The sequence below is a fragment of the Ptychodera flava genome, chromosome 4, assembly GCF_041260155.1.
Source record: "Ptychodera flava strain L36383 chromosome 4, AS_Pfla_20210202, whole genome shotgun sequence".
Taxonomy (NCBI): domain Eukaryota; kingdom Metazoa; phylum Hemichordata; class Enteropneusta; family Ptychoderidae; genus Ptychodera; species Ptychodera flava.
The window spans coordinates 49,099,186-49,118,872 of record NC_091931.1 but is presented as its reverse complement, the minus strand read 5'-3'; the positions used below and the strand labels follow the sequence as shown (position 1 = coordinate 49,118,872).

Here is a 19,687-nt window from a genome sequence, read left to right as displayed (position 1 = left end):
AAAGTTATGCACGCGCTGCATTTGACTTTACAATTCCATTTGTCTACGATACATTTCAAATATTATATTCATGGCTGGTTTCATGCCAAACAAAAGTTGAACAATTTAACGTAACCATGACAAGTGGTGGATAAAGGTTCTACCGCGTGACAGCCATTTTTAAATTATTCAATTGTTTCGTTAACCACACCAAGTGTCCAGTGTACAAAGTACAGTGAAAGATGGCTTTTGGCAGAAGTTGCCCAACTTCAGTTACGGAGACAGAAGCAGAAGCGAACATCGCTTCTACGTCAATGCTTCAGTTTATTTTAGTAAGCAGTAAAATATATCCTTTCTCATTTAAACTGCATTATTTATAACTTAGGTCAAGAGTTTGGAAATGTTTCGCTTTAAGTAGAAAAATAGTTTCATCGGGTCTAAATAATGGCGCATACTAGGGCGAGAAACCGAATAAAAATGCAGTGAAATCGTTAACACTGACAACAACTTATCTTCAAATCCTGACAACTCTTTATACTATTTCTAGGCGATTAATTTACCGAATGTCAAGATTGACTTACCGAATGCCAATGTTCTGCTGTGATGCTTGATTTCTCTGTTTTCTATGATAAACTCTATACCATTTTTCGAATTGAGAACAGCTTTGATGCATTGAACACATTCAAACTGAAGGAAGGCGTCCTCAGTTTTGAATGGTTTCCGGTCACCGACTTTTTCGAGTGCTTCCAACAGCAACTCCAGTCCATCTAGTTGTAGGAACTGGTCCATCCATTCTGGAGTGCACTTGGCCAGTCGGGTTTTCAGCTTGTCAAAGTCTTGTGGAGATGTACTGTCACAGATTACTCTGATATAGCTCGTTGGGTCACCGTCTTCAACGACGTCGCCATCTCTTTCTCCGAACTCTGGCGTCTCTTGTTCAATTTTAGTCAATTGATCTACAAAGTCATAGTCTTCTTTGTCATTCATGGCTGTCCTGCGTCAAGCCGTCGCCGACGTTCTGCACTAACAATAAAGGGTAAAAATTGTATTGTCAGCCAATGTTGAAGTTGCATGAACAGAAAGCAGAACCAAAACTCAACTGTATGCAAACTATTTTATTGGGCTTTTATTAGGCTGGGTTTCAACAGTTTGCCAACTCTTACATGCAACATCATCGGCAATTTCTTTTGTGTAAAATTTGGTTGACATGATGATAATTAAAATTGAATGAATAAGTTATGATGCTAATTTTTTGTGGTAGTTGAACCTGAGATAGTAAATTGGGTGTTTGAATTTATTATTTATGCAATGCGTAGTGGTCCTACTGATGTATATAGCAAGTTGTATTTTGTTCTTTCTGATTACTTATCATGAGTCAATCGACTGTGCATCTTCAGATGGAAATAAAATTTCTAATCTTAACCTCTGGCGCGACACCAAGAGCTGGGCCCTATATGATATTATAATATCTATAATGTAAGGTTTATACGTTATAACCAAATGTCTTTAAGTTGAATGCAATAAAAGAAAATTTAATGTAAATTAGTCATGCAAATAGCATCGGTTCGATGAATAAAGATGTAAGTAGGACAACACACATTGTCATAGATAGGGAGTGACCTGGCATACTACAATAAAAACAAACAATAATCATCCTTGTTCTATTGAAAAGTTAGACCTCAGCATGACCTCAGTGGGTGACTTCTATTCACAAACGTACTGTCTTCACTTTATCGAGCGTCATTGTGCTGATAACAAATCACACTTCTCCTCCCAAGGAGCCATTGTAAACATAGTTTAATACATGTACGGCATATACCTATCGTCTATACCATATGACCCATTACCGCCACATAAGATCGCACAAAAGTAAGGCTGACCTTTTAAAGTAGAAAACAACATTGTTTAGAGAAGGTGATAGGCATTTTGACTTAACGGTGTATGGCAAAGCTTTTACTTCGATACTACTGCATCAATACGATCCAAAGCACATCTCTTTCTAACACACTTTCTGTCAGAAAATATTTTTTTTCAAAACGAAACCGAAGTTGTGTCTTACCTGTGAAACTATCTCCTCACCATATCGAGCATGCGCCAATCACGCCCATTTTATCAAACTATAGGGTGTAAGGTCATGTAAGCGAAATAGACAGCCTTTCCTTCACGACAGATTTATTGTAACTTCCGCCTCACCATATGAATCTTATGCAAACAGTGCGATTTTAACAAACAATGTTATGTTATGTTATGTCGTGGAATCGAAATAGATGTTTTTTCATTATCGACTGTTTTTTGTATAGTACTGACAACAATTCCACAAGCAATGCGCGCATTTAAGGAAACTGAATTCTTTTGCTATGGATTATGATCGGGTCAGTTTAGTTCTAAATATATTCCTTTCAAATTGATTGCCGTGTACCTGTCTTATTTTGTAATACGAAGAGCAAATTTGCTATTAGTCATGCGAATAGTATTGGTTCGATAAATACAAATGTGAGCAGGACAACACACACATGTTGTCCGAATCAGTGGAATGTTTCAACACCTGACCTAATATACAAAAACAACTATAACTCATCCTTGTTCTATTGAAAAGTTAGACCCTAGCATGACCTCAGTGGGTGACTTCTATTCACAAACATACTGACTTCACTTGTTGAGTGTCATTCTACATAACTTTACACAAATCACTCTTCTCCTTCCAAGGAGCCATTCTAATGTAGTTTAAAACACGTAAGGCATGTCATGATTATATAGCTACCGTCTATACCATATGACCCATTACCGCCACATAAGATCGCACAAAAGTAAGGCTGACCTTTTAAATAGAATGGAAAAGCATTGCTTAGAGAAGGCGATACGCGGTTGACTAAACAGTGTGTGACAAAGCTTTTACTGGGACTGCATGAATACCATCCAAAGGGTACCTCTTAAACCGGTAACTCTCGGTAGGGCCCTACCGAGAAAAATCGATAAAAATGGGCGGAGCAAAACATAACTAATATGGTATCTTTGTGAACAAAAAGTAGCAAATTAAAACAGCTGGTTGAACACCTCCAAAATAGAACGCGCACTCCACATAATGTAAACATCGACTGCACGGTGACTTTACGTATACTATTTTCACCCAATTTTACGGTTTACTTTCCATACGATACATCCACTCATTTCCCCATAGGTTTGTCTTGAACATAGACTTTTTCGAAGTCTTACTGGAGCAGAGGTTCGGCGCGGCGTCGCCTCGGATTTGTACAAACCGTGATGACGTTGCCAGGCGATCGATCGATCGACACTCCTTAGATCTCGTGCGTCATGGTATTTATATGTTTCTCGTCCAAAAACGAAGCGTTTGTCATTGTATTCTGCGCGTTTTTGAATGATTCAACATAATGCATATCATGGCAGTGGCAATAGCTATCCGCATCTTTGTATACGGGTAAACGATGCAGAAATCCAACCAGTAGTTTTTCTGCCACGGGATCTATTATCGGAGTTTTCCTCGGTCTTGCAGGGAGTCTTGATTGCAGAGTCGTATTTGCCTTGATATAAATGAAGCATCGTTTTGTCCAAACGCCGTCCTAGAAATGCCGCATTTCAGGAAAGAACGGGAAAAAATCAAAACAGTTCTGAAGAACAGCAAATTCGCCTACTAGATGTCCAAATTTATCGAGTGTGGTTATTTCAATGGACGACGTTGGACATTTACCACAATGCTCAACGGCCGAGTCGTCTACCAAATTTTGTAGAGCTTTTGTCTTACAAACAATCCTTTCCTTATTCGACCTTAGTTTAGCGAGGCAGGGCTGTGTCTCCATTATAAAACGTAGTTTTCCGCAGTTCTTGGATGGTAGTTGTAGTTTCCTTTTCAAAATTTCGTTGTCTCATGAACTCGGCGCTGTCGCGGATGGGAGGGTACCGACGACTATTCCCCCGGCTTCGATTACAAGTTTTATGGTGACCGAAATGAAATGTGGTGTCGATTTGTTGTCTTATGATTATTTCAAAAAGCTTCTGAAAAATACTTATTTTAGAAATCAAACCTGTTAATATTTAATCACCTAAAATAAAATCAGAATAAAGTGATCGCATGATCTCTCGGAGTATTCATTTCAATGTTCATCCCTCCTTATAAAATGGTGAGTTCTAGTATTTCGCTACTTTGAACGCGATCCCGCCAAAATCGAGTGCACTTGCACTTCTACACTCTCCACGCAGTCGCGATACTAGTTCATTACAAACGCGTGGTAGTCAGAGTCAGACTGCTAATCACACTATGTCAACTGGCTTTATGAAGATAGCGGTCACTGATGAGCACTAGAGGTAGCTTCGGGAATTTTCTTTGCCAGGAATGAATTGGAGCTAGCTGTGATGGGGATCGAGCATGGACATTTGAGTGGAACTTATGGGACTGATATTGTACGTGACCTCAGCTGCCAGGCCGTGACGTCAGTTGCCGCACGCGACGTTTGTCAACTCGACGTCTGATCAGCATAAGTGACCCAGCAGTGACGACCGAATATGCCGAAGGCGATAGCAGGCGTCAAAAAAATCCCGGTTTTGTCAGCACATTGGATTCCGGAGGCTACTTGTTTGTGTTACATAGGCATGCACGGCTTTAGATCGGGAAAGAAAACGTATGTCACTTTTGGAAACAACTAAGCGTAAGCGATAGTTACGCATATCGCATTGCGATGATTGCGCTTTCAACAGTACGTTGACTCGAGGGTAAAACTTGAAATTTGAAAAGAAGACAGAAGATATACAGACAGTGTAGACAAAGTGAGAGATTATGCCAGAATTTGTGCTGGTACTAAGTAACTTGTCCGTGGTCTCAACCCGAACATACCAGACGTACTTTATGTCGGGCATAAAATGACAGTATAGGCCTTCCTGTCTGTAAAATGTACGGCTCAGGTAGGCCAACGTAAATGAAAACGGTCCTTTTCAGGACCAACAAATTTTCCAAAAAGAGAACTACCGAATCAAATGTGTTTGCATGTATTTATTATACAGAGTGTGTGTGCGTTTGTATCTTTCGGTACCCCGCGTTGAACAATCAACGCTACGTACGTAAAAAGTAAACAACGTATCGCTAATGACTCATTTGCAATTTGCATATCATGTCAATCATGCAGATTCAAACTGAACATCGAACGTTATACCGGCGATATTACCGGCAAATATTTTATCCTTTTCCTGGTTCCAGACGTCATTTCAAATTTAATTTCGTCAGAAACCAAGCATATTGTGCTCCAAATACTTATACACATATCCCTCAATTTCCAAGAAAAAAATTAATCGGTAGATTTCTAAATTAACGGTTTTTATTGACGACGTCCAGAGCGCACCGAGTACGTTTGAATATCCCACCATTATGACCACTCTCGTAGGTTCTCGCGCTTTTATACGGGAGTTGGGGCTCTTAACAAAACACTTTAGGTCAGACATTTTTGTTCAAAACGTAACTGAAGTTGTGTCTTACTTACCAAACTATCTCCTACTCACCATATCAAGTATGCGCAAATCACGCCCATTTTATCAAACATTAGGATGTAAGCGAAAAAGGCAGCCTTTCCTTCATGGCAGATTTATTTTATTGTCCATCAAACCACATCGAGCTCATGCAAACATCGCTATTTTAACAATTAATGTTATGTTATGTCGTGGAATCGAAATAGACGGTTTTTCAGTATCGATTTTGTTATGATACTGACAACAATTCCACAAGCAGTGCGCGTATTTAAGGACACCACTAATTGCTTTGCTTTGGATTTTAATATGGTCAAATTGATTCTAAATATATTCTATTCAATTATTGATTTAAAGAGAACTGACTTGTCGCGCACCTGTGTAATTTTGTAATATGTGAAGGGCAGATTCGCTGTTGACAATTCAAGCTCACAACCATTTTCAACATATCATTGTGTTATTCTTCAAAATTCACTTCGCTTCCAATTTATGGACTATTTCGAGAGGTATATGTTGACTGCATATTTATATTCATAAGCACACAACATATTCCTGTCATCCAGTTCTTTATAGCATAACAACGTATTCATCAAATACCAGCAGAGACCTACCTGATAGGGTTCGAGCTCACCATTAATGATATTATTCTGTTAGCAGAGTCTAAAGGGTGGGGGTGGGGGTTGATAGAGGCCGAGTTCAGGGTGTGTAAGTGGTAACCCCTTCCTGAATTTGACATATATTCATAGCAAAAGGATATAATTAGTTATCAAATCTTTAGTGTGGTGCTACCATTACGTTTTCTATTAAACTTATTATAGGTTTCGGAACAAGAACATACTAATCAGCCATGATATTAATGAAGCACTCGATAATTAGATTGATTCAAAAATAAGATAAGCTGTTAGTAGGAAATACGTGTGCAAGAAGAAGAAATCGGTCTTCACGGACGCCAGTTTGTTAAAATAAATATGATTCAAACAAGAACCACTGTAAGGTTAAATCGTTATAATCCAAATGTCTTTAAGGTAACTGCTACAAAAAAATGTACACACCATCCGAATATAATCGGTACGATGAATACATATGTAAGCAGGACAACAGTGGAATGTTTCAACACCTGACACACTTACAACAAAACCAACTATAACTCATCCTTGTTCTCTTGAAAAGTTAGACCCCAGCATGACCTCAAATGGGTGACTTCTTTTCACAAACATACTGGCTTGACTTTGTTGAGCGTCATTGTGCTTACTTGTAACAAATCAGACTCCTCATGATCCTTCAAACACAAAACACAAAACACACCTGTTCATATTTCAGACACTAATCTACGATTTCAGTGACGCAATCAACTGTCAGCTCGCATCAAGAAACATAATTAGTAAGTCGTGCCATATGACGTACATGGAGCCATTCTTATGTAGTCTTGTATGTAATATCGTGATTATGTAGCTATCGTCTACACCGTATAACCCGTTGCCGCCACGTAAGGTCGCTCGAAAGTGAGGTGGACATACATGGCGTACCGAATACCCCTACCTATAGCAAAGCGGTTACTGAGACATTATTGCACCAAAACGATCTAAAGCATTCTTTTCATGGTATACTGCACGTCAGAAATTATTGTTGAAAAAGAAACTGAAGTTGTGTCTTACCTGTGAAACTTTCTCCTTCTCTCGAAATTGAGCATGCGCAAAACACGTCGAATTTAACTAACGATAGGATGTAAGGCCATATAATCGAAATAGACACGCTTCAGGACACCTTTGTTTTAATCTTCGCCTCGCCCTATCGAGCTTGTGCAGAGACTACGATTTTAACAAACAATGTGATACCAAGTCATGGAACCGAAATAGACTGTATTTCATTCTTTGTATATTATTCACGGTTGTTTTGTTCTAATGCTGACAAAAGATTCCATAAGCAGTGCGTGCATTTAAGAATACCACTATTTTTGCATTTAGATGTGACTTAAATTTGGTTTTAAGTATGTTCTTTTTAAATCGATTTCCACTTGTTGCGCACTTGTTGCATGAACAGGAAGCAGAACCAAAAACTCGTGACTGTATGCAAATTATTTTTTATACGCGTTGGACTAGGTTACACGAACAAAGGTGGTGAAAATAGTTTGCCCACTCTTACATGCAAAGTCAGCAGCGAGTTTTCTTATGTAATATTTGGTTGACACGATGATAATGAAAATTAAACGAATAAGTTGTGGTAATTTCGAACCTGAGGTCTCTGGTATACCTCGCCATGTTAATCGACATGTTACCAGCGAAATTGGAGATTAAAATTTTTAATTATTACTCGTTTATTCTCTAATTGAATAGGTTGCAGCTCTCCAGTTGTGTTCCGCAGCCCAAAGTGCATCGTCCATTGGCTCGTAAAAATTGCCAATTTATATCCACTTTTTTACAAATTAAAACAGAAAATCTATACAAGTCCGAGTCTGACATAGCGTGTGTGAACTGTTTTCATCAGAGGTTAAACTGGGTTTTTGTGTGTATTGTGTTCGCAATACGTAGTGGTCCTACTGATAGCAAGTAACAATGAATTCTATTTTATTCTTTCTTATTACTAAGCATGAATCAATACTATTACTGTACACCTACGTCTGTAACCTATGGAGTTTCGTCGTACAGTAAGTTTCGGTATCAGAGGATGCGGAGTCCAATAACTTTGAGGCGGAGTACCGTCTTACTTTGTAATATTTGAAGAGCAAATTCGCTGTTGACAACTCCAGCTGAATACCATCTTCATCGTGATATTGCATTATTCTTCAAAAATCACTTCTATTCTAATTTATGGATGATTTCGATAGGTATATGTAGACTTTACATTCACATTCATAAGCAGGCACTAGATTTATATCACTCAGTTCTTTATAGCATACCAAAATATGTATTCATCAACAAGCAGAAGCCCACCTGATAGGGTTCGAGCTCAAATTTAATGATATCACTAGGTCAACATAGTCTAAAGGGGCAGGGTAGAGGCTGAGTTCGGGATGTGGAAGTGGTTACCCGTTCATCATTTTGTCAAATATTCATAGCATGCGGATATTATTAATTATCAAAACTTTAGAGTGATGCTCCCATTGTAACAAGAACATGGTAACGTGTCGACCGGATAACGGCATATGCACTCAGTTTGGTAAGCCAAGTTTTGTTTTTTGAAATGGTTTTAATCTCACAACGAATACATTTGCCAGATTCAGACTAAAAAACCATGACAGTAATGAAGCACTTGATAATTGGATTAATTCATAAATAGATAAGCTGTTAGTAGCAAATACATGTGAAAGAATAAACCAGTCTTCACGGACGTGAGTTTATTAATATTAATGTGATTTATATAAGAACCAATGTAAGGTTAAAACGTTGTAAAGTCTTTAAGGTGAATGCAATAAAAGAAAATGTAAATCAGTCATGCGTGTAGCATCGATTCGATGAATACGAATGTAAGCAGGACAACAAACACATGTTGTCTGAATCCGTGGAATGTTTCAACACCTGACCTAATACACCAAAAAACAACTATAACTCATCCTTGTTCTATTGAAAAGTTAGACCGTAGAATGACCTCAGTATGTGACTTCTATTCACAAACGTACTGACTTCACTTGTTGAGTGTAATTGTACATAACTGTACACAAATCACTCTTCTCCTTCCAAGGAGCCATTCTAATGTAGTTTAAAACATGTAAGGCATGTCGTGATTATATAGCTACCGTCTATACCATATGACCCATTACCGCCATATAAGATCGCACGAAAGTAAAGCTGAGCTTTTTAAGTAGAAAAAATAATTGCTTAGAGAAGGTGATCGGCGTTTGACTAAACGGTGTATGGCAAAGTTTTTACTGGGATATTACAGCATTAATACGATCCAAAGGACAACTTTTTATAACACACTTCAGGTTGAAAATTATTGGTCAAAAAGAAACTGAAGTTATGTCTTACCTGTGGAACTTTCTCCTCCTCACCATATCGAGCATGCGCAAATCGCGCCCATTTTATCAAGCGAAAGCATATCAGGTCACGTAAGCAAAAAAGAGTGCCTTTCCTTCACGACAGATTTATTTAATTTTCGCCTCGCCGTGTGGAGCTTATGCGAACATTGCAGATTTAACAAACAATGGTATGTTAAGTCATTGAGCCGAAATAGACTGATTTTCATTATCGAGTCTTTTGTTAAAGTATTGACAACAATTTCACTAGCAATGCGCATATTTCAGTAAACAGCGAATTATTTCGCTTTGGATTAACCGTTTTGATCGTGTCAATTTAGTCCTAAGTATGTTCCTTTCAAATTGATTTCTACGAAATTGACATATCGCACACCGGTCTTATTTTGTAATATGTGAAGAACAAAGACACTATATTCATATCACTCAGTTCTTTATAGCATACCAAAAAATGTATTCATCAAGTACAAGCAGAAGCCTATCTGATAGGGTTCGAGCTCACCATTAATGATATTACTAGGTCAGCAGAGTCTAAAGGGGCTGGGTAGAGGCTGAGTTTGGGATGTGGAAGTGGTTACCCGTTCATCATTTTGTCAAATATTCATAGCTTGCTGATGTTATTAATTATCAAAACTTTAGAGTGGTGCTACCATAAAGTTTTCTCAAACTTGTTAAGTTTCGGAACGAGAACATAGTAGCGTGTCAGCGGATGAATGGCATATGCACTCAGTTTGATATGCCAGGTTTTGTTTATTGTAATGGTTTAACGTGCTTGCCAACTTTACCTCAAAACGAATTATAATACATTTGTTCTCATGCTTATAACAAATCACACTTCTCCTTCTGATCCTCTAAAACAAAGGACGAAACACCTGTTCATATTTTAAACACTTACTGTTTCAAGTGTCATCCCTTGCCAGCCCGCATCATGAAATGTTTTAGTTTATGCTGCCGTACGATTTGCAAGGAACCACTCTTACTTTGTCCAATACGTCATGTTGTGATTAACTAATTTAGGATAATTGGATGGTGAAGTAAGGTCGTTGTAACCTGTAAATGTAAGCTCGTCTGCTTTTCTTTATAAGTTACACACTTGTTTTTATGAGTAATTTGTAATATTGCAACATTCAGCTTCACTGCACCTAACACTTTTGAGAAATTTGAAAAATATGAAAATATAATTATCCCATTACATTGGTAGATTAAATCGGCATAACTTTACCATCCCAAATTAGTTCCAATCGTGTTTTTTGTCTTTTTATGAAATTGATTTCCAGAGAATCGATTGTCTCACAGCTATCAGATTCGATAATAATTAATGAACACGAAGCCTTCACTGCTTGCATATCCGGGCGATTGTAAGTGTTATTCCCACCACTTGATATGTGTCGAAATTACTTTCATTCAAAAGTTTATGGACAATTTCAAGAGGTAGACCAGCATATTCTTAAGGAAAAACTAGTATGAGACAGTTGCTAGTTTGCTGTTTTACTATACCTTCTCAATGCATCCCAGTTTTTGAGATAAAATTAGTCAATACATGGTACCGCAGTTACACAGAAAAACCAAGCTTTAACCCTTTGAGTGCTATAATGTTTCCCACCAAACTTTTAGTGCAACATTTCACCAATTTCAATGAATATTTCTGTAATATTTTTGGTAATTTTGAATCAAATGGACATCACATTTCATTGGCTTCAGTATATTATCAAAATTTTGACAAAAATTAAAAAGAATCGACTGGGGTTTATTTATAAGGGTGACAAAAAATTGACTTTGGCGCTCAAAGGGTTAAACATAAGCTGAAATACACAAGGTATTAGATCTGAAAATTAATTTATAGAATGGTTACAGTGCTTGTAAGAAAGCTGTATCACTACTGTTCTCCTTTGTTATTCATCGTCTGTAGTATTTTTATTCATTTACAAAAAAGCGTTTCCAGTCTAAGCTTGTCGTTCTGAGAGTAATTCGCACTGTAGGTGGTAATTGTGTTTGACTTGTAGCAAATACAGAGCATATGATGGTTTCCTTAACATTTTCATTGCAAAAATAAATCATTTTGCAGCAAGTATGAGGTAATTATAAATGTCTTGAGCCAATGTGTCTCCAAAACGTACATTAGAAGGCTATCTCATTACAAGAAACCGAGACTCTTGCAGAAATCACAAAACTCGTTGCAGGTGTCAGAGAATTTACATGAGTAAAATAAATGGTATAGTTTTTCTTCACTGCTAGTACAGGAGAAAAAGGGCGTCTGTTCTTTAACTCTTCTGTAGAAGTCATACGTCGTATTCAAGACGCGGTGAAAAGGTTTTAATTGAAATTAAAGGGGTACGTAAGAGACCAAGGCTGACTGTAACCGCATGCTCTTTCATAATACTTTTCGATAAGTGGTATATGGTTTTATTCACTTTCGAGGGCTAAGTCTATAGATATTCTGGTGAGTTTATCAACTCTAATAAAGTTACAGACGAAGTGAAGATGACTTGCCTGTACTACTTCTAGTGTTTCATAATGTTGTAGTTCTGACCAGTGTGTTGGCATTTTCCTGCCGGCTGATGCACTGGCCAATATTGGAAACGTACTGAATTGATCGCTGTTCTTAATGTGAAAACTTTTGTCGAGGCCAAAATTCGTCCTTTATGTATTCAAATCGTCACAAATCACTAAAAGATATGCCATATCTCACATTCTCACATTTGGAAACACCAGTACCTTTTTTCTCCTCATTAGTTTCACTTAAATCCTCCTCAACGTCACAAAGACCGCTTACTCGTACTTAATCCCCAACACAATATGGTCACGTCAATCCTTACTGGTCAATCAGCAAGTTGGGCTGTGGACAAAAGTGTTTGCGTTTGCAGATCATGCGTCGCACTCAATGAGAGAGGTAAGTCTACTGAAGGTAAAATTATAAAGTTATATTATGAAAAAGCTTCTATAAAATGCGCCAGACTTGCCTGTTTATGTAGCGCCTAGTATCCATCGGCAATGTTCACTGCCCGTCTTCACTTGACTCTCCTCTACTGCCTATTCCCTTCATTCACAAAATCCACTTCACAGTTCATGCAACAACTTTGTTCCCAGCTAGGATGAATACTGATTATGTTGGCATAGTAACATGATTAAAGTAACAAAATATATAACCACTTATCACCACAATACCCAGTAGAATCCAAGGCATACATTCCGCTGGCCCACCATCAAGGGAATACGGAAAAGGATTGATTGACGGTCCATCAGGGGAATTAAATGCGATAGGGGAGCTATAATACAGAAATCATTCACAACTATAAGGAAGAGTTTTCCCTTGTTTTTATTCTAATACATTGAAGAAACGTAAGTTCAAAGGTCGACATTTAAAAACTGTCTGAATTCATGAAATAAATGTCAGCTAAAACTATCATCCTACATCCTATCATATAAAACTATCATTGCAAGGGGAACATTGGAAACAATCAATAGACCATCAGATTATGCAATGGTCGCTTAGAGACATAGTGATATTTAGTCGATGAGGGCGCTCTGTGACTGCTACCATTTTAAAGATGCACATCAGGAAGTTTATCTCTTGTCTGAAAGTTGGCGGTAATGAAAGACATTTGATACAATATGAGAACTCTAGTCTAGCCTGTGTCCATCTTTACCACATTTCAAAGCCCAGTGTTACAATAAAATGAAGGATTCGAATTTGAAATCAACTGTCAAAGATCCCTATCCTTAAATCACATGAGATTGTTAATGAGGATGCAGTCGCCCTAGATATTGTGCACCTATAAATTGCCATTAAAGGCATAAACTCATGCGTGTCTGGTTAGGAAATTGACATCAAGTAGGAATGTCATCTTTTGCGAGGTGCATCTTTGAAGTAAATTTTTTATAAGAAAGTTATTTATTTTTGCTATCATTCTCAGACTTTTCGCAGCACGGATTCATGTCCCGGGCTAAGTTTCTTGAGTAATGAATGGTTGATATTTACTATGTGTAAAATACTTGAAACGATAAAGTACTAGTACATAAGTTGTAAATGTTCTATCAAAAAGGAATAGTTACTGTTGAAATGAGTAATCTTTTCTTAGATTTTGATATTTCTTTCTGATCAACATCTTTGAGAGAACTGACTATGCAGGAAGGACTTTGAAGGCGGTCTTTTCAAGACCCAGCCACTATCTATTTACTCGGCACTTATTTGAATCTTCTTAAAATGTTCAATGTGATTTTATAAAAATACTTATATCTTCCGAATATTAAAGCACTACATGTTCATCAAACAAACACAACGCTCCTCTTGTAACGAAATGCAATGAAAACAGTTGTTGATCACACAAATTGAATTTGCTCGGGACTAAAATATAATTGTCAGTGACAATTTAACACTGGATATTTCGATGTAAGAGAAACTGTGTTTAATATACAGAACACAATTTTCTTAAAGTAGAACTTTTGCAGCAATAGAAGCTTACATATTTACGTACGCTACAGTCGTTTACTCTATTACAGACTTACGATGCTAGGATATATTAACAAAAACTTTTAAGTAATTCAGCATATGAAATTCTCGCATAACATATAGGTTACAAACTCTGAAATGTATCCAGCTTTCTGGTCCTGGTAGATTTGCAATTGTTTAACAAGAGGTTTGACTCTAAGATTCATCTTGGTTAGATGATTTGCTTGCCATTGGTTAATTCAAGCTTGGGTTACATGTTCTTTTTGATCTAAGAAAACTAAATTCAGTTGTCTTAAAACGTGTGAGGCTAAGCCTGCAGTCATTAAAAATTATAAAGTGTATGTAAAATGCTAAGTGCATAATTACATCAAATTGTGACAGTTAACTTTCTAATGCAGAGTTAATCTCAAATTGAAACTGGCCGATATCGCTTTTAAAGAAAGTATTATGCACTTAGTCTATCGTTGTATCCTTATACCTGACTTTCTCAAATCAGACCATAAATTGTTCCTTTCATTTTACTCACTTTCTTGTCTTACAGTCTGAGCTCTATCGCATTGCACCATGCAAGATCATACACAATTATCCAACATGATGTATTTGTATTTCAGCCCTTCTTTAAGTTCAAAACTCTGAAAGTGTAATCATAATTTGATCAACAACTGACACAGAAGAATGGGAATGAGAAAAATTACATGTTTGAAGGACTTATTCATTCTTAAATATCTATGAGCATACTTCTGTTGTACTTGATTTTGCTTTTTAAAGAGATGTTCCAAAGTACTGTTTCCTATCATTGCTGCCGTGGGGCCTTCATCAGTACTCTTCGTACTTTTCCTCTACTATTCAGTTAGCACAGGACGTCATCCATTCTTTTGTAGGAGTATATTTTGTCGCTCTTTTGAAACCCCTGAAAATTAGAATGAAACATTACAGAACATTAGAAGAATACTTTGTCTCTTTGACTTGGAGAAATATGCAGTGTCATGCAGTGTAATATGAAATTAGTGCAATAAGCCCATTTCCGAAGAAAAGACATTTTAAATGTCAGTGTTGAAGTTTATGTCAGCCTCATTATTTCATGATTTATCCCGAGCGGAATTTTTTAAATGACCGGTATATATTTAAACATATTCTCAGTTGATTTGTTCACTATTTTCCCAGATGTTAATGTTTCGTTTCAAAACCGTTCAATAATTGATCCACAATTACAGTGTCTATTTTACATTACCGTAGCTATGTAATCCAACAACATGTCGATTATACACGTTTCTTTGATCGGTGCATCGACCTCCTCCTCCCACTCCAATGTGGTTCTTGTCGCGTTTTCCTTCTCCCACTTCTTGATTTCCTGTTTGAGTAAAATGATGACGATACTCAGATAACGATTAAAACATATCTCTTTTCTTTATTCACTTTTGACACGTGCCATTTAATGGTAATTTACTGGTAGGCCTAAAACGTAGTTCATCTCAGCAATGCAGATAAGGCCTACGTCTTTAATGCAATCGTAAGGCTGAAGGTCCAAATGAAGTGGTGCGGCATAACCAAAATTTTCATAACAATTGTGCATTTTGTGATAAAAGCATAAAATTTGGTACGAATGTAGATTATCATGATATCAATCAATTTGGATACCGAGCCACCACGGGTTGAGCCTCGTTTTGGTATGGCGGCCATTTTTAAATATGGCGACCATCAGTCACTATAAAATCCCATACTTGCTGCTCTACAGATGGTTCTGTGGTGAATAAAGGACGTATTTCCATCATAAATGCCTTTTAAGATTACCATTTGCATATTTTTTTGTTTTAAAATCAATTTTGATACCGATCCCTCACAGTTAGAGCCTCGTTCTGGTGTGGCGGCCATTTTTAAATATGACGACCATCAATTACTGTGAAATCCCGTAGTTGCTGCTCTTACGGATGATTCTGCAGTGAATAGTGGATGTATTACCATCATAAATGCATATTGAGATTATTATTTGCATTTTTTATTGTTTTATAATTTCATTCTACCAGAAAAACGGGTTCTCTTAATAAAATTATTGACAATATGGTTGCAACAAGGCAAAAGTGGAATATTCATAATTGTCAAATTGAATGTTTTATACGATGATCAGCTGTCAGCTGTTCTGTGTAGTTAGACTATCAGAAGGTACTATTCAGAGTTTTTTTATTCTTATTTGTAATCGTTGATGCACCAGTTTTAAGCATTTTTAGAGTTGTAGCTGGTACGTGCGACACTCACCAGGTTTTGCAAATAGGCCTAGATCGGCCCATGGCTGTGGTGGGGAGAGTATGATGCGTCCGAGTGTAAAAAGAGCCTGTTCCATGTTCTTCCAATGGATGGAGTGTTCCATCCATTGGAAGAACATGGAACAGGCTCTTTTTATAAGTCAGCCATTGACAAGTTTTGCAGGATGTTAAATCGCAAGGCCTGACATGGAAAATTGTGGGGGAATTTAACCAAATCTCTCACTCTTGTTCATCTACATTCACGCGTAAGCCTACATACCAAAAAGCACAATGGTATTTACTGTATAACAAACCTTCTAGTTTTAACTTTAAAAACAATAACATTCTGGGCGGAAATCTCTTATGTATCCCCATAATTGTCAATGTTAGAGATTTATCATGTAACTACAATCAGTACATAAGTGCAGCCGTTTAAATTTTGACCACATGGAGAACACGATCATATTTTTATTTTATTTTTTGGCTATATGTACTATCTTTTATACATTACTTTCCATAATTCATTTCACATGAAACTAATCTTGTGTAATTTGATATCTATTTCATAATTTAGATATTGGTTTTAGAGTTATTTCAATGTCAATGGTCTATTGCATAAATAAATATATATATGGATTCATGCCTATAATATTTTGAACATGGTATATTTTGGTAGTAATTTCTTGGTCGTACATAATTTGTTGTTGAAATGCAAAAAACGTGGCACCGTAAATTAAACTGTATTACTCCACTTTCTTTTGTTTTAACAAACATGAAAGGTAGGGAAAGCAAAGTTAAAACACAATGCTGCACTTTTGTCTGTCATGTCCGTGCTTGGCACTCCCCGGATCTCTGCTTGCTTTTACATGGCTAGTCAGCTGGCGAGTATTTTATTCCTTTCCATGGCGTTTACATAGGCTAAGACAACAAGTTTAAACGACAATCCTAAATATTTGCCAGTCATTTTCTTGTTATCCACCCAAGACCTAAGCAAGGTAGTGTTGGCTGGCCAATTGTCTGATCAAATGGGAACCTTCCTATACAAACAGTGACACGCCAGTCCAGATTGAACATAAACCTTAGAGATTTTACGCAGTTCAGTATTCACAATAAATCATTTGCACATTCAGTAACACACAATTACAGAAAAGCTATTACCAAATTTTGAACGTTTTGAACATGTCAGCCCAGCTAAATCGGAACTACTTAATAAAGTATACTGAGTGTAGAAGCAATAGTGAGATCAATCAAGTATCATATACATGCTTTTAAACTATAGAACATCCTTTGATTTAATTCGTAAAGATTAGAAACGATAATTGGATCGGTTCAATATCGGACATATCCTGAAAATATTTTACTAAAGAATGCCATAAAGTACTTAAGAATGGCTAGCTAAGTTTCTACTTATTTATGAAGTTTAGAAATTATCATTAGAGCAGCTAAATATTGGACATATCCCCATTTTTGTTAATGAAGAAAGCCAAGCTATATGACATATCTTTAGACACTTTATGAAGTTAGCAACGATAACTAGAGCAGCTAAATATCAGGCATATCATTTCCATAATATTCTGTTTATGAAGACAGTCCAGCTTTCTGATATATCTATACAAGTTTTTTTTTCAGGAACGCCCAGGTAATTTTGATGTAATGTATAATGTTTAGGAACGATTACTGGATCAGCTTAACTGTTGAATTAGCTGTGCTCATTGATACAGTTTAGAAAACAAAACCTTTAAAGGCTAATTTCCGCACCTTGCTTGTCATTCAGTTGGTCGTATAACTCAGTATAATGCCTTTCTTTTTTCATCTCCATTACAGCGAGTAGAACACATACCATAATTAGTTTTCAAAAATTGTTCTGCCAAAAATATTAAATTAGAGTTCCAAATAAGAACTTTTCAGGTCAAATCTTACAAAACAAACTTGAAACAAAATAATTTAATATGCGATACTGATAATATTTTGAGATCATCCGTGACTATGATTTTGGCTGACTTCTTTCATAAAGACGTGTTTGATAAAAATGTATATGTTTCAGGAAATTTGCCGTATCTGTGTACCCCTAGAAATATGATCCCAGTGGCGACTAAATCATGTTAAGTTCACTTCATATTTTGACTTACGTCTAATACAAACAAAACGGATTTCACATAAGCATTATATTGCCTTCCGTATTGTGTGGAACAAAAACAAATGGTAGAACGTAAGATAATAACCGTAATTTGAAATGTAATCTTTTGGGGTATTAGGTAAGTCTTGGTCCTATTTCATGAAAACTGTAACGGATATTTGTATATTACAAAAGGTCACCTCAAAGAAAAATAAATCGCTTTACTTATGATACCCCACAACCAGGTTATGTATAAGTTAGGCTCGGCATATGACTTAAACAAAGACAGGTTTCACAAAAATGTTCATGAGTCTCAAAATCGTGATTTTGCGGTACCCTTCAACATATGACTGTGACGGCTGTTGCGTCCCAATATTTTTTCAGTTAAAAGTCTATTTCATATTTGTGACATGGCCTCGTAGCAAATAAAACAGATTTCACACGAGGCATTGCCCAAAAGTCTATTTCGTATTTGTGACAGGTTCTTATAGAAAATAAAACAGATTTCATACAAGGCATTATCCTTTATTATATATCTAGGTTAAAAATGGTAGAATTTGACATGTAACAAAAAAGATGCGATTCGCAATACTTTGACTTTACAGTTCCCTTTTCCAATGCTTTTTCTGTTAAAAGTCTCTTTCATATGTTGATATGTCTCCGTAGCAAATAAAACAGATTGCATATAGAGAATTGCCCTTTTTGATATGTTTAGGTGAAAATTGGTAGAATTTGATTTATAAGCAGTGACAGTAATTTGCAATATAAAGTTTGGGGTATAGGGTAAGTTTTGGTCATATTTTATAAAAGCTATGGAAGATATTCCATATTAAAATATGTCATCTAAAAGATTCCATATTAAAATATGTCATCTAACAGAAGAATAAAATCTCTTTCCAATGTTAGCCCACAAGCTAGGTTATGTAAAAAATAAGCCCAGCAGATGACTTACAAGAAGACAGGTTAAACGAAAATGCATGCGAGTTGGCAATACTGTAATTTTGCGGTACCCTTCAAAATATGACCGGTAGACCTATAGCATCCCAATATTTTTCCTATCAAAAGTCTATTTCACATTTTGACATGTCCTTGTAGCAAATAAACAGATGTCATACAAAGCGTTGCCTTTTGTGTTATGCCAAGGTAAAAATTTGGTAGAATTTCAGATTTTTGGGGTATTGGGTAAGTTTTGGTCCCATTTCATAAAAAAAATCTATCGAATATATTGCATATTACATATGTCATTTTAAAGAGGAATAAATTTTCATTCTAATGATATCCGACAAGTCAGATTACGTTAAAAAAACTTAGCAGATGACTTACAAGTACTACAAGAAAAAAGCACATGGATAGAAAAATGGTTATTTTGCGGTACTGTTCAAAAGTTGACCATAACAGTTATTGCATCCCTATTTTTTTTTCTGTCAAAATTCTATTTCGTATTCTAGGGATCCCAAGGCTTC

At 36.5% G+C, this 19,687-nt stretch overlaps 2 protein-coding genes across 3 annotated transcripts in view; both read right to left on the bottom strand.

Annotated features, from left to right (window-relative positions):
* Positions 1-7,125, bottom strand: part of LOC139132055 (inverted formin-2-like) — a 32,467-nt gene extending 25,342 nt beyond the window's left edge. Inside the window, exons 1-2 of the mRNA XM_070698443.1 lie at positions 7,104-7,125; positions 561-1,002 (exon numbers count right to left, since the gene is read on the bottom strand). Coding sequence (XP_070554544.1) covers positions 561-966 — 406 coding nt within the window. The 5' untranslated portion in view covers positions 967-1,002; positions 7,104-7,125. The remainder of the gene's footprint in view (positions 1-560; positions 1,003-7,103) is intronic.
* A 5,576-nt stretch (positions 7,126-12,701) lies between these two features.
* The window catches only part of LOC139132057 (inverted formin-2-like), a 41,906-nt gene continuing 34,920 nt past the window's right edge, over positions 12,702-19,687 (bottom strand). The window contains exons 14-15 of one of the 2 annotated variants that reach the window (XM_070698446.1): positions 15,100-15,219; positions 12,702-14,778 (exon numbers count right to left, since the gene is read on the bottom strand). In XM_070698446.1, the coding sequence (XP_070554547.1) occupies positions 14,719-14,778; positions 15,100-15,219 (180 nt within the window). In that variant the 3' untranslated portion in view covers positions 12,702-14,718. The remainder of the gene's footprint in view (positions 14,779-15,099; positions 15,220-19,687) is intronic. The other variant, XM_070698445.1, reaches the window with a different exon arrangement.